Below are 15,579 nucleotides of genomic sequence, written 5' to 3'. Positions count from 1 at the left end.
TGTGACTAGGAGGAGATGTGATTTGCAGGACAGTGTGGACGGTGGCAGTGTGTGGCCTTTGTTGATATTCACTTGGTCTGCTTGTCTACCTCTTTGGCTACTTCAGCAAGGGCTGGTAAACTAGGGCATTTCTGTAGGTGTGATGGGGCAGTCCCAAGGTTCTTGTGGGCATGCCTGAGGACGGACTGACACAGTGCCCTGTGCTTGACTAACGTGCTCCCGTGCCTCAGTGGTGTTGAGAGCAGCTCCCTCCAGGATGAGGACCCAGCTTCCCTGCACTGAGGCTGGGTCTCCGTCTGACAGGAGCCTGTGTTACGGTCAGGGTTTCCTTCGGCAAGAATCCTCCACTGGGAGACACAATTGGTCTCAGTTCTAGCCCTCGCTCTGCCCTTTATTTGCTTGGTAGTCCTGAGTGAGCTTTGGTAAGCAATCTATATCTACTGCCCCCTGGAACATAGTAAAACCTGTGGAAGCAGGACCCCGGGTAAGGCAGCGTCCTGTCCCAGAAGGAATGCTCCGCTGTTTTACACAAAAGAAAGCAACGGGGGAGTGGTGGCTGCACCTGGCCAAGGGGACCACCTCAGAGACGCAGAAAAACAAGATGGTTCCACCGAGATCTGGCTCGGAGCAGGTTTCCCCGCCATCGTTTTCCTGGAAGGGAGGTCACATCGCAGGACCCGTGAGGGAAATGAGCCTGGGTTGGTCGACTTCAAAGTAGTATGTAGTTAGAAGAAACACAATCTCTCCTCTGCTCACTTTGACTCCCCCTTTTAACAAACACCCCCGTCTTTCCTTTGTGCCACCCAACGAGGCAGCCCCGACACCAAGATGGTGAGGTTCAAGAAGGGAGACAGCGTGGGGCTTCGGCTGGCTGGTGGCAACGACGTTGGCATATTTGTGGCCGGCATTCAGGAAGGAACCTCGGCAGAACAGGAGGGCCTGCAAGAAGGAGACCAGATTCTGAAGGTAAGGAATGCTTGGCCTCTTTCTTTGTTCTTTCTTGTAAGCATTTAAATCAAAGTTCTCATTTCAATCCATTGTATCCACATCTGTGGTACTCTCTGTTGACTCGGTTATTCCTATACCTTGGTTTGGTCCGAGGGAAATGACTGGACCCCAGCCTCTTTCTAGCTCAGCAGTTCTCAACCCGTGCATCGTGACCCCTTTGGGGGTCACACGACCCTTTCACAGGGATCCCCTAAGACCATTGGAAAAACATATTTCCGATGGTCTTAGGAACCAAGACACCACTCCTCTATCCATCTCCAGGGGGGCCCACCCACATGCAGATATACCCACATACGAGTACCCGGCGTGAAGACTGTTACCCATGCCACACCATGCTTCAAAACAACATTTCATTGATTTGTCATTAGAAATAAATATTTCACGATATAGAATGAACTATTATTTTGTGATTGATTACTATGATTTAATTATGTTCAATTTTTAACCATGAAAATACATCCTGCATGTCAGATATTTACATGACGATTCGGAACAGTAACAAAATTACAGTGATGAAGTAGCAATGAAAATAATGTTGTGGTTGTGGGTCACCACACCAGGAGGAACTGTATGAAAGGGTCGTGGCATTAGGAAGGTTGAGAACCTCTGGCCTAGAACTCTAGGCATTCTCTCTTGAGGGAGGAGGAGATAGGAGGGAGCTTAAACAGCTGCAGGTTTTTTCCTACTGAGCTGTGAGGTTGCTGCTTTTCCAAGTGGATCGTCTCTTCTCAGACCCGGAGCCCCATGCTCCTCTCTTACGGTCTTTAAGACCTTTGCCTGGAGGCCTGGATGGTACAAACCATCAGCGTGCTTGGCTGCTTATCAGAAGGGTGGTTCCGGTTTCCACCCAGAGGAGGGACCTCGGAAGAAAGGCTTGACGATCGCTTACAATGTATCAGCTACTGCAAACTGAGTGGCCCTCGGCTCTAGTCTGACATGCATGTGGTCACCCTGAAACAGGGCCCTTCATCGGTGATCGGTGAAGACTCGCAGAGATTTTTATTAGGTTATTTATTTATTTTGAAAAATTGAACACTATATTTATTTATATAAAACTATATTTATTTATTTTGAGAAATTGAAACTATAAAGATCTTGCTCACCTTGGGCTTTTCATCTTGCCCCTTTGTCTGGGATAACTCTTTTTTTTTTTGCCTCGAAATGAATATTCCTACGAATGTTTTAAATATGCACGTGCCTTTCTGTAAAAGTGGTGATTTTGAATTAGGCTGAGGTTTACTGAGCAGATCATCACAATAGTTCATACACAGTTTGTTTCAGGCTGTCTGTTTCGATCCTCCCACCCCGCTTCTTCCCTGCTTCGCTTCCTCCTTCTCCCCTGCCCTCTGGACTTGGGCATTTTGGGTAAAGGCCACCCTTTTGGATCGCCTGTGGTTGATTACTTTATTTTTACCACAGGGGTGGGTTCCGTTCCAGACCTGAAGGGTGATTAAGGGCCGTAGTCACAGGCGTCCCACCTGTCTCTTTCCTCTCGGCGAGCCTAGTCAATTTTGTGGTTTTGAGTTCTGGTCCACATTTCCCTCCTACTCCATCCAGGACCTTCTAAGGCGATCCTTTCCAGAGCAGGTGGTCGTGGTCGGTAGCAGGGTATCATCTAGCTCCTCTGGTCTCAGATGTGGAGACGGGTGTTTGTGTGGCTGCTTAGTCCAATGAAGTAATTCTCTTCATATGTCTTTCAGTTTGCATCGTCTTCTTGCCTCTGACTGGGCATGCCTGACGGTGTTGCTCTTACGGCAGTGTGCTCTCATAGAACTAAAGGGAGGGCTGGGATCAGCCCCTTCGATTTGAGTGCAGTCCCAGGGTCTCATGAATCAAATGTGACCTTGGGGACTTGGGCTTCGGTTTTTGTTCAACAGGGATAAGAATACTGGTACTTGCCTCCAAGGGAGCCCCGGAAGATGACAATGCGTAACATTGACAAGGCCCCGAGCAGAGTTCAGACGAATGTCCGCTCCTTTTTCTGCTGGCGAGCAACAGAGAGCTCCCGTGGATTCTGTGCTTGACATCTGAAGTTGGCCAGGCAGAGCTGCTTCTTCCGAACCAAATACTGAACCTTTAAAAGCTGTCATATATAGACAGTGGGTTAGTTCGAAAGATTTTTTAAAACTAGGTTAGCCTCTGCATTTTATGATGGACGTAGACTGTCCTCATCGACTTCAGAAGAAACCCAGGAAGTTCAAGTGACTACAGAAAGGCAAAGCTGGACAACTGCCTTCATCCGGACCGCCACTTCAGGAGCTCGGAGTCCCCCTGTGGGATTGTATGTTGTTAGTGCATGGCAGTGGGGAATTCTCATAAGGACCATGGGGATCCTGTGAAGGGCTGTGCTGCAGGAGAGGGAAGAACGCTGGGTTCTCCGGGAAGCAAGTTGCAACGTCCAAAGTCAGATGGTCCCATGTCCTCTTGGCTCCTGGGCCTGCGGAGCTGGTTCATGTTGCATTTCTGAAGCCGGTGAAGGGCAAACCTTGACCGTGAGCTTCTCGAAAGCTTTCCAGTGAAATCCTAGACCCTGCTTGGCTCGGCGCCGTGTCCTGGATGACTAAATGGACCGGAGAGAACCTCATGATCCCAGGAAACACCACTCGCAAAGATGGAGATAAAAATCCCATCCAAGCACCAACTCAAAGCAGTGTACTCGGCGAACGCTAACGAACAAAGACGTGCGTTTTCAAACGGGTGTGGGGTTATAGAGTCCCTCGCGTGCAAACGGCTGGTTCACGTTTGTTCAGCTGCTAACCAAGAGGTGGGTGGGCCCCGCCGCCGACCCCAGGGGTACCTGGATAGAAAGGCCGGGCGATCTGCTTGGAAAGGTCACGGCCGTGTCAGCCCCGAGGAGCAGCTCTACCCTGCACATGTGGGCTCTCCAGCCACTAACCATAACAACACGGGTTCACTGTAAAGTCCCCTGGGAGGCGCGTTCTGGTGCTTGGCTGCTCACCCCGAAGTTGGAGGTTCAAGTCCACCAAAGAGGTGTCCTGAAACAAAGGCTGGGGAACCTGCAGGGGGAGGGGAGAAGCAAGCACCGAAGCCCTGGGGTGCATGCACAGTGCTGCTCCGGCCTACACGAGGCACCACGCGTTGGGGTCAACTTGATGCCAGGCTGTGTTCGTTTTGCTTAATTCTGTTTTAATGGAACTGTGAAGAGGTTAGGGCAGCAGTTCTCACCTGTGGGTCGCGACCCCTTGGGGGGGTCACCACCACGTGAAGAACTATGAAAGGGAAGCGGCATCAGGAAGGTTGAGAACCACTGGGTTAGGGCATTCGCTCGCGAAGGTTCAAAGATAAAATATTCTTGTTCTAGATGAAAAAGACCTTTTTAAATTCCATGAAGAGCAGTGACTTCCCCCAGGGAGTTGGTCATCGGCCTCCTCTGTGGGTCATTGTTAGTCAGGGAGAGCCCTTTCAGTGAGTAAAAAATAACACCACACAACATTTATATCCAAGAAGAGGCTTTGTTTCCTGTTGTCACCCTGGCGGGAATCTCTGGGTGATGATGTGATTGGTTAACGCACTTGGCTGCTAACCAAAAAGTTGGCTTGTTGACTCTTCCAAGAGGTGCCTTGGAATAAAGGCCTGGCAATCTCACGCTGCAAAATCGGCCATTTGCACCCCAGCTCTACTCTTGCACACGCAGGGTCACCAGCAATTGGCAAAGGACACAGGATGTGAACTGGCTCCCTTTTTCCATAATCCCACCTATGGGAGTCAGGTTGTAGGTGCTCCTCCTGCTTCGGTGGCTTGCAAAAGGAGCTCTCCCTTCTACAAAGGGGTGGAAGGAGATTGGGTTTGCCTCGAGATGGAGAAGCGGCTGCTCACATAATTGAGCTGTAGCTGAATCAGGCCTGCCTTGCCGGCTGACGGCAGCTACGGCTATTCCCGCAGACCTCTCAGTAGCTAGTGAAAAAGGATAGGCATTGGCACCTTCCAACCTTCACGCCGAAAAGCGCCGTGCCAGCCTTTTCCACTGCCATTTGTCTCGGAGCTCCTGGCCGTGGGCAGAGTGAAGAGAGAAGGTCACATACAGATCCTTCTTCTTTACCTCTGTGTTGGGGCTTTTGAAGTCGGCCCTTCCTCTTGTAGCGGTGAGAGCTGGCACCTGGACAGACCTGGCATGCGATGGGCACTTGTTCTCAGTGCTTGTGGCTCCTGCCGTGACGATCTTGGCTATTGTTTATCTGGTACAGTTGTCGTTTCTCCACCAAAAGCTTTTATGGGGTGAGGATGAGGGGGAAATGCAAATGCACGCACACACACACACACACACACACACACACACCTTCTCCTAAGTCTAATACCATGTGGCTTAAAAAACAAACAAAAACATAGCACCCAGAGGAACTTGAATGAATGAATTTTTCTAGCTGTAGTGAAATACAAGTAGCCTAAACCACGCCATCTGCATCACTTTAAAGTGTACGGTCTGGTGGCATTCACTGGATTTGCAGTGCTGGGTGACTGTCCCAGCATCTCATTCAGTGCACTGTTGGCTTCCCTGAAGGTCCATCTTTGGTGGCCAGTGTGATGGACAGAGGAGCTGGGAGGCGCCCTGGGGCCCCACCTGACTTAAAGGAACCAAGATGTGCCTCACCAAGACTATATTCCATAGGGTTTTCGGTGGCTAGTTTTTTGGAGGTAGGACACCAGGCCTTTCTTCCGAGCCACCTCTGGGACATTCCACCTTTAGATCAGCGGCTGAGTGCGTGAACCATCTACACCATGCAGGGACTCCGTAGTCATCTGGTAAACCAAGAAGCCAAAGCGTATGTGTGCAGGGGGTACTGCCCCATAGGGTTGCCTGGGCCAGGAGCTGTACAGAAAGAAGCAGGTTGTTGGGTCTTTTATGGGACCACTGGGCGGGCTCAGACTACCCTCCTATTGTTTCGTAGCGAGATGCAAACCGTATTTGCTACCCACGTATGAGGGAGCTCCAGAAAGTCTGTAAACAATATGAATGGAAAGGTAACAGAATTTCTCCACCAACCTTTTAGCCCCTTCCTATAATGCATCTGAAATAAGTATGTGGCCTTACCCAGCGGTTCTCAACCTGTGAGGTGCGACCCCTTTTGGGGGGGGGAGGCAAACGACCCTTTCACAGGGGTCACCGATTCATAACAGTAGCAAAATGACAGTGATGAAGTAGCAAGGAAAATAATGTTATGGTTGGGGGGTCAGCACCACATGAGGAACTGTACTAAAGGGTTGTGGCCTGAGGAAGTTTCAGAACCAGTGACCTAGAGAGTTACAGAGACAGATAAACTAATGGTCCAAGAACAGATTGGGCACCAAGAGTGCAGTGAGTGCTTCCTAGTAGGGAGACAGTGTTCTTTCAGAGAAAAAGTTACCCGGTGGCTCGGGCAACTCCCTTTATTTGAAAAGCACAATGTCAATTTTCATCTAATGCCTGTTTTCACTTGGTCAGACTTTTCTTCTACTTTAAAAAACAAAAACACATTTTATTGGGGGCTTGTTGTACAAGCCCCCAATCCATCAATCCCCCCATTGTGTCATGCACATTTGTACATAGGTTGCCATCATCATTTTCAAAACATTATCTTTCTACTTGACCCCTTGGTATCAGCTCATTTCCCCCTTCCCACCCTCTCTCCCTCATGAACCATTGATTTGGATCACTTGTTGTTCCTTGTCCCTGGGTTGGTTGACACCCCCTTCCTTTTCCCCACCTCCTCCTCTCCTGGGTGTACCCCCCCTCCCCACTGTCAGTCCCATTGTTTTCTCCTCTGGATTGTTAATCCTGCCTATCTTATCTGGATAGATCATATTTTTCTTACCAAAGGCCCAACCGATGATAATTTTTTTAAAGTAATAATACAGTTCTCTTGGGATTAATAGGATTCCATAGTCTTCAATGACCAAAGAAAGTGGTCCATGACTCCTTTTCTTTCTTTCAGTGTATAACGGAAATCTTAGGCACTTTTTACTTCTGTGTAATTGTCGTGTCTTAAAATGCGGTAGGGGTGGGGTGCAGGAGATGTCAAATTGTCTTCTTATTGGGTTTCTAATCAATCTTTTGAAGCCGTTTACCGTGTCCTCTACCCAAAACACTTCAGCCCAGCTCCCTGCTGTTGGGGAAATTATGACTGGTAGTGACCCTGTAGGACAGAGTGGAACTGCCCCTCTGGGTTTCTAAGACTCTACCTTTTGATGGCTGGAGCAGAGAGCCTCCTCTTTCTCCTGCAGAGTGGCTAGTGGCTTGGAACTGCTGCCCTTGTGCTCAGCAGCCTAACTCACAACCCACAACGCCACCAGTGGGTGCCCCTACCCAGCCAGTGGGAAACACGTGTGGACTCCAAAGCATTGTGTTCCAGAAGCCTCCCTGAATACGGCTGTGGATCAGGCTAGTGGCTTCCCGTGGGCGGAGAGTGCGCTTCCATTTCGTACGCACATAGAAACACTTTTTAGTTCACCAAAGAAGCTACAGGCGAGGGCAGAATGGGCCAGAATCCTTACCTGCAGCTTTTTACTCAACCCAGTTGAGAAGCAGTGCACATGCCTGATGCTGGGCCAGCCGGATTGCCCCAGAGCCCCACTTCTCTGTCGAGTTAGAGTTACCTGTTTCACACCTGATGGTTACCTGCCTGCCTGCGTTTGTGGGAGACTCAAGGAAGAGAGAGACAACCACGGACTCCCATCTCCTTCCCTGACCCTGATGGAGCGGCGTAGTCTCGGGGTGGTGGACACTGTGCAGAGGCGGGAAGTTGTGGCAGTGGTCCGGCACTTGCAGCAGCTGCCGGGTGGGGCTGCATTTCTGTGTTTGTTCTGGCCAGGGGTTCCCTGATGAAAACAGTCAGGCACAGAGCTCACGGGGCACCTCGTTATCAATTTCTTCTCATTTGTGGTTTCGTTTGCTCTTCGTTTCAGGTGAACACGCAGGATTTCAGAGGGCTGGTTCGGGAGGACGCTGTTCTCTACCTGTTAGAAATCCCCAAAGGTGAAATGGTGACCATTTTAGCCCAGAGCCGGGCTGACGGTGAGCACATTTGGTCATTCAGCCAAGTTTGGAGGTGGGAAGGGTTGGGGGGGGCGGGGAGGGGGCAGGCAACAGAGGCATCCTGAAACCCAAACCAAACTCACTGTCCCTGAGTCGAATCTGACTCAGAGCGGCCCATAGGACAGGGCAGAGCTGCCCCGCGTGGGTTTCTGAAACTGTAGCTCTTTTCGGGAGCAGAAAGCCTGCTCTTTCTCCTTCAGAGCGGATGGTGGCTTTGAACCACTGACTTTGTGGTTAGCAGCCGAACACATGATGCACTATGCCACCAAGGCTGCTGTCTTGGGACCAGAAGAGAAACAGCTGGGTGTTTAAAAAAAAAATCATCCTTGTGATAAGAGCTGTATGAGCCCCAGTACAATTATTTTGTGAAAAGAAAGTCAAGCAAACAGCAGCTAGGTCTACAAAGGGAGCAGTCACAGTAGTGAGGCGCGCACACCGTAGACTCAGCAGCCACTTGAGGTCAGGGGGCAGCATTTGCCCCAGGAAACGTTCAGAAGGGTCAGGAGAGGAGGAGGAGGGTTGAGGGCAGGGGGCACAGGGAGGAGGTGGGCTGATGTGTATTGAGGGGACCGCAGTGAATCGACGAAGCACGTGTGTAGAGATCAGTGAATCTGAAACTGATGATCTGCTTGGGTAACCTTCACCCGGTGCAAGGGTGAAAAAGTATCAGAGTTGACGGTGACATGGGGTCCCGGCTCATGGGGGTGTGGAGAGAATTGGGGTCCCGTTAAACTCAGAATGCAAATGTTTCCCATGCCCCCTACGTGGCAAGGAGAGTCCGTTTGGAATGAAACGGCTCCTGTGGACAGTGGTGTGTGTGAAAGCCGCCCCGCCTGGAACTGAGTTCCTGGCAATGTCAGCCCCTCGGTGGTCCGGCGACTTGTTCAGCCTTTCCAAGCCTCATTGTTTCTGTCTGTGAGACGGGAGTTGATACTCTCTTCCCTGACTTCTGCTTCAGAAGGCTGATTGGGAACTCTCTTGCCCTCCCCACTGCCACCCCGACCACACCCCGCCCCCCTCTTTTAGTGTCGGATTCCCATTGTTCATTTGTACAACTCCATGAAATCGTGGACATCAATCATGTGCCACAATCACCCCAAATCCTTCCTATGTGAGCCAGGGCCCCGAGGGCCTGCGGGGAGGGGAGGGGAGGGAAGGGAGGGGAGGAGTCTGGAGATGCGGACAGCCTGGACCGAGGGCAGCCTGATACCATCCCCCATGTTGTGTCTTGCAGTGTATCGAGACATCCTGACTTGTGGCCGAGGGGATTCGTTTTTTATAAGAAGCCACTTCGAATGTGAGAAGGAAGCCCCTCAGAGCCTGGCCTTCACCAGGGGCGAGGTCTTCCGAGTGGTCGACACGCTGTACGACGGGAAGCTGGGCCACTGGCTGGCGGTGAGGATCGGAAACGAGTTGGAGAAAGGCTTGATCCCAAACAAGAGCAGGTATCTGCAGCCCCGGACTTCCACGCCCCTCTTTGTCCCTCCTATAAAACAACATATCCTCCCCCCGCCCCCCAACATCCCCCCCCACACAGTAAGCCCTTAGGTTTTCATGTACCTGTTGTTTCCCGACCAGATGGCCAGAAGTTTAAAGTCCCCACCAGCTTCTTAAAGCAACCAGACTTACTGGAGTCACTGAGGCTGGAGGAGTCCCCAAGACTGTTGCTCTGAGATGCTCTTGAATCAGAGCTATCCCCAGAAGCTAGCTGTGAATGAACCTTTTGGCTCAAAGAGCAAAGATGGTTGTCCTTGAGTGCTGGGCTCTTTAAAAAACAAACAGACTGTGCCTTAAGACAAATGGACCCAGTTACTCTACTGTAGAGGCGAGGCATTTCGGGAGACAGGGAGCCTGCGTCAGCGGAAGTGAAGCAGCCGGAATAGGAAGTGCCAGGTGTTCACGTACAGGGAAGGTTGTAACCACTGGCACCGAATAGCACTCATAGAAACCGGAAGAAAGGAAATAGGCTTTGCTGTGTAAACACCAGAAATACCCAACTCGCTGCTGCCCAGCTAGGACCCCGACCCGCAGCGACTGGATAGGACAGAGTAGGACTGCCCATAGGGTTTCTGAGACGGTAAATCGTCACCGAAACAGATGGCCACCTCTTTCTCCCCTGAGCCACTGGTTAGGATCAAGCCATCGGCCCTCCGGTTAGTAGTGTTTTGCTTATTCCAATGCACTCCTGCACTCCTGTGCGGTATCTGTTTTCATAAAAATAAATAAAATAAAATCTGTTACGAAAAGATATTTAGAGGGCCCACCAGCTGATGTGCTGTGCGTGGTCAGCCTCACGTGGTTGAAAGTGACTGACGTTGATGTGGCCACCTCCAGAGGCGTGTCTGCTGCCTCATGTGGGTCCGAGACAGGCACTGATTGGCCACAACGACCTCAGGACTGTACAGCCTGGTGGGGCACCCAGCTCCCATCCCCTGGAGAGGCTCGTGCCCCTCAGTAAACATGCTGGGGGACAGTAGAGACCTCGAGAAAGGTAGCCTCATATTTGTTAGGACCTTTGGTGTTAACTTTGAGCGATTTCGGATGAGTTTTATAAAGGCCCCACTCTCTCTGCCTCTGGCTGGGAGTAAAGGCTCCCATGTTTCCCATCACACACGCGTTCTCTCTGTCAAGTCAGATCGTCCCTGGTCTTGGTACCAGGATTTGCTTCCGGGCACGCACCGTGCCTCCTCTTCTGGGCCTAGAGACCGACTCCCGTGTGATGTCTTCTCTCAGAGCGGAGCAGATGGCCAGTGTTCAGAACGCCCAGAGAGACAACGCCGGGGACAGGGCAGATTTCTGGAGGATGCGTGGTCAGCGGTCCGGCATGAAGAAAAACCTGAGGAAGAGTCGAGAGGACCTCGCAGCGGCCGTGTCCGTCAGCACCAAGTTCCCAGCTTATGAGCGGGTGTTGCTGCGAGAAGGTGAGCCACATGGGGCCAGGGGATGCCCTGACTGGGCTCCGGGCCTGGCTCTGTCCACTCTCAGACTGTAACTGTCAGTGTCCTACCTTAACTGGGCTAACATCAGGCGATGGAGATCGAATCCTATTCAAACCAGGAGGATGAATTGTTGAACCACTTCGGCTGTAAGGTCTCTCTCCAACCTAAAAACGTAAACAATTCACTGTCATCCTTCAAAAAGCCACTCACCCGAACCACTGCCCTCATGCAAACTCATAACGGCCTTATGTAGGGTTTCCGATGATGTCCGTTTCTACGGGTGCAGACAGCACATCTTTTTCTTACAGAGCAGCTGGTGGGTTTGAACTGCCGACCTTACAGTTAGTAGTATCTTCATGCAAAAGTTTCTGCGCATTACTCACAGCCCAGTGTATCCTAGAAGCTGCCCGAGGAGGCAGCGTATTCCCCAGAAAAGAGCTGAGTGGCATCGGGAGTGGGGTGGCGTGTCTTGTCATGTCACGGCCCTGCGTCATTGTCGAGAGCTGGTGAGAATTCCCTCGGGAAACGAGACGTAGACGGGACATCATCGCGGTCTGTTCTGACGCTGGGGACCCACGTGTGCGGGAGAGAGCAGCTCCGTGGGGCTCTAGAGGCTGGGACCTTTCAGAAGGAGGTCAGCAGGCCCATCTTCCCACGTGCCTCTAAGTGGCTTTGAACCACCAGCTGTTAGGTTCCTGGTGGCATGCCTAGCCGTTTATACTAGCCACGGGTTCTGTAGCATCACCGTACACTGCAGCAGTTCCACTCCTGGGAACGTACGTCCCTGAGGAACACAGATATTCCACCAAAAACACGCTCATCACTGTTCATAGCATTTGCATGGTAGCCTCCAAGGGATGCAATCTAAATATCAACTGACCAATCAGTAAAAACGTACAGAGCCATAGAACAGACTCTTCTGCAGCCATGAAAGAAGTACTGCTTCATGCGGTAGCATGGGCAAACCTGCGAAACCTATGCTACGCGAACTAAGCCAGACGCAAGCTCTGACACACGGTAAGATTCCAGTTATATGAAATCCACACAGCAGGTCAATCTGTGGAGATACGAAACGCACGGCTGGTTTCCAGGCCCCGGGGTGGGGACCCATCAGGTTACCTTTAAGGGTGATGAAGATGTCGTGGAACTAGATCATGGTGCAGGCTATAGGACATTTGAAGTGTCGTTAGTGGTACGGGCTATGTGTATTGTACCATGGTTTAAAAAAATTCCGGTGAACCCCTTTTGCTTTCCGGTGTGCATTTCATTGGTGTGTCTTGTCCCCTTTCAGCCGGTTTCAAGAGACCCGTGGTCCTGTTCGGCCCCATCGCAGACATAGCAATGGAAAAGCTGGCAAATGAGTTACCCAACCTGTTTCAGACGGCTAGTAAGTCTGCCACTGCTGGTCTTTTATCACCTTGATTTTTATTTTGAATAGTGACTATCTACAAAGCCTCTGTCACTGGTTGTCAACAGTTTGCTATGTGTAGCTTCTCTCTCTCCATCTCTCTCCCCTCTGCTGAAATTTTCTCCTGACTCATTTGTCATCATCATGTGTCACCCTTGAACCCTTCAGTCCTTAGGACTAGAACGTTCCCATATGCGATCACAAAACTGTTGTCACAGACGAGGAAATGTAGCAGTGAGACAGTAATACTACTTGGTATGCAGTTCATTTTCAAATCTCCTCCGTAGTCCCAATTATATCCCTCAGAGCCTGTGTAGTTTTACTTTTTAAGTCAGGGTGCAACCAGAGAGCACACACGACATTGGACTTGTCTGTCTTTTCTAGTTTCCTACTGTATTCAGATTGTTTATGGAATGTCTGTCTGTCTGTCTATCTATCTATCTATCTATTTATCTATCTATCTATCTATCTTTGAAATGTCCAGAGAAATTCTCTCATAGAATGTACCTTATTAGACTGGATTAGCAGTTACCTCAAGGTTAGATTTAAACATAGTTAAGCAGCTATCATGAGTCTCTCCCATTTGCTGGAGCATTTGGTTATAACTAATGTTGAAAAGATTAATTAGCTCGTTATTTTATTTTAATCATTTTACTGGGGGTTCTTATAACCATCCATCCATCCACTGTGTCATTCACATTTGTGCATCCGTTGCCATCATCCTTTCGAAGCATTTTTTTCTACTTGAGCCCTTGGTACCAGCTCCTCTTTTTTCCCTCCCTTCCTTCCCCACCTCTCACCCTCATGAACCCTTGATAAATTATAAGTTATTATTTTTAATCTAGCTCCTTTATTTGTGTCTTTGCAGAAACGGAACCAAAAGACGCGGGGGCCGAGAAATGCAGTGGGGTGGTGCGACTGAACACCGTGAGGCAGATTATTGAGCAGGTGAGAAACTCCGTCTGACACCTGAATGTTGCCTGGAAGTATTAGATCACGGGTTTTCTACTTTTTTTTTTTTTAATAGACTAATATACATATGAGCTGTTTCACGGTGTGAAAATCAATCCCCGCTCTATGGTACCAATATTTTGTTTTTAGTGTTCTTCACCGTGTTCTAAATAACCTATCAATTGGTTAATTTTATCAAAAATTTTAGTATCTTGATAATATTAAAATGAACATTATGTGGAGGAAAGTGATTTCTGCTTTTTACAAGCTTAAAATGAGTGCTTCTTTTTACAAGTTTATTGAGTGTAGCCTTTACTTGCTGCTAAGGAACCCTGGTAAGGCCATCCTAGGAAGCCTTCTGGCATAGTGGTTACATGTTCGGCTGCTAACCACAAGGTCAGCAGTTTGAACCCACCGACAGCTCCATGGGAGACAGATGAGGCTTTCTATTCCTGGAAAGAATTACAGTCTTGGAAACCCAGGGGAAAATTCTAGCCTGTCCTATAATGTTGTTCAAGTCAGATGGACTCAGTGGCCGTGGGTTTGATTTGGCTGGTGGTGCCGTCATGTGAATGTCGGGCTGCTCCTCTCAGGTTGGCAGTTCAAGCCCACCAGCCACTACGTGGGAGAAAGATGGAGCTGTCAGCTCCTGTAAAGATTTTAGTCTCAGAAACCATGTAGAGGGTCAAGAGTTGACATCGATTCACTGGCAGTGGGTGTGGCTATTGGTGTGGTTGCCTAGGGAAGCAAACTCGTGATGTGTTATGGGTTAACAGCTGGTTGTCCCCTCCCCCTTTCGCAACAGGATAAGCATGCATTGCTGGATGTGACTCCAAAAGCCGTCGACTTGTTGAATTATACCCAGTGGTTCCCGATCGTGATTTTTTTCAGCCCGGACTCCAGACAGGGTGTCAAAACCATGAGACAGAGATTGAATCCGACGTCCAACAAGAGTTCTCGAAAGTTATACGATCAAGCCAACAAGCTTAAAAAAACCTGTGCACACCTTTTTACAGGTGAGTGGACGCTAGTTTCTGTGCCCAAAATGTGAGAGAGAAGAGGCCTGAAGAATAGAAGAAATAAGGAGTCCTCCGGGGGGGATTTGCAATCATGTTCCAGCCTCCTGGACAAGCGGGTCATCTCTAGCTGAGTGGAAGGGTTAGACCTGTCGTGTGTGTGCGCGCACACATGTATATAGTTATTTATTGATATTTCACTTTGCAGTTTTAATGATAGGAAAATGTTCATAAAGATGGATGGCACGCACTCCGTGGTCATCTTGCTGATCATCAGAATTTTGATTGTGAGCAGTACATGGCTGTGTGTGAGACTGCAAGGCTGGTGACTGAGCCTAGCTCTCTGCCCAGCCCCTACATCGCAGCAAAGAATAGATTGGCCCATTGTTCTCTGCTTACCATTAATGCGTGCAGTTGTTTTTGGAAGTGATAGAAACTTTTGTTTCATAATTTTAAAATTGCCTTTGTAATAGAAATTTGATTTGGACACAAATTGGATAGTAGGTAGTAGTGAGGCTTTGCCATTCCTGCTTTTAGGTGTGATGATAACACTGTAGTTATGTTAGAAAGGAAAAGACAAAGGAGTAAAAAATGACCCTTTAGCTTTAGGTTTTTAGCGTGATGAACGTAGACGGGGCTTATCTCTGATCACGCCAACCTAAAGCAGCTTCACGTAGCATTTCGTGTGGACCTCTCAATTTGTCCGGGGGCCTCTCCTTGCCAACGGAAGTCGCCTGATCTTGTTTGTATATGTAAGTGCGATAACACGTATGAGGATCGTGCAGGACCAGGCAGGGTTTTGTTTGCTCTGTTGTCCGTATGGGGTCACTGTGGGGCAGAATTGACTCAGTGACACTTAACCTTAACCTTCTATTGTAAGGTTGGCAGTTCAAACCCGCCCAGTGCTCTGCGGGAGAAAGACGAGGCTTTCTACTCCCATGAGGAGTGACAGCCTGGGAAACCCACAGGGCCAGTTCTGTCTGTCCCATAGGCTGGCTATGAATTGGAATAGACTCTATGCCAGCGAGGGAGGGAGGGAGTTTCTGAAAAAAGATGCATCCTGAAAGCAAATGAGCCAAATTCTTTCTTTAAAAGATAAGTCTGTGGTGTGAACCAGGGAGCCCTGGTAGTGCAGTGGTCGTGCTCAGCTGCTTGCCAAAAAGCTGGTACCCACTAGCCGCTGTGTGGGAGGAAAGACCCGACCCCCTTTTCCCTAGGAACCCCTCT

At 49.6% G+C, this 15,579-nt stretch overlaps 1 protein-coding gene across 6 annotated transcripts in view; it reads left to right on the top strand.

Moving 5' to 3' along the window:
- The window catches only part of TJP2 (tight junction protein 2), a 172,068-nt gene that overhangs the window by 146,900 nt on the left and 9,589 nt on the right, over positions 1 to 15,579 (top strand). For all 6 annotated transcript variants that reach the window (XM_075560565.1, XM_075560564.1, XM_075560562.1 and 3 more), the window contains 7 exons: positions 816 to 966; positions 7,909 to 8,017; positions 9,273 to 9,483; positions 10,772 to 10,959; positions 12,269 to 12,364; positions 13,254 to 13,333; positions 14,142 to 14,352. In XM_075560565.1, the coding sequence (XP_075416680.1) occupies positions 816 to 966; positions 7,909 to 8,017; positions 9,273 to 9,483; positions 10,772 to 10,959; positions 12,269 to 12,364; positions 13,254 to 13,333; positions 14,142 to 14,352 (1,046 nt within the window). The remainder of the gene's footprint in view (positions 1 to 815; positions 967 to 7,908; positions 8,018 to 9,272; positions 9,484 to 10,771; positions 10,960 to 12,268; positions 12,365 to 13,253; positions 13,334 to 14,141; positions 14,353 to 15,579) is intronic.

This window comes from Tenrec ecaudatus, chromosome 10, assembly GCF_050624435.1.
Source record: "Tenrec ecaudatus isolate mTenEca1 chromosome 10, mTenEca1.hap1, whole genome shotgun sequence".
Lineage (NCBI taxonomy): Eukaryota > Metazoa > Chordata > Mammalia > Afrosoricida > Tenrecidae > Tenrec > Tenrec ecaudatus.
Note: the sequence above shows the minus strand (reverse complement) of the source record. Positions and strands in the feature narration are given on the sequence as shown.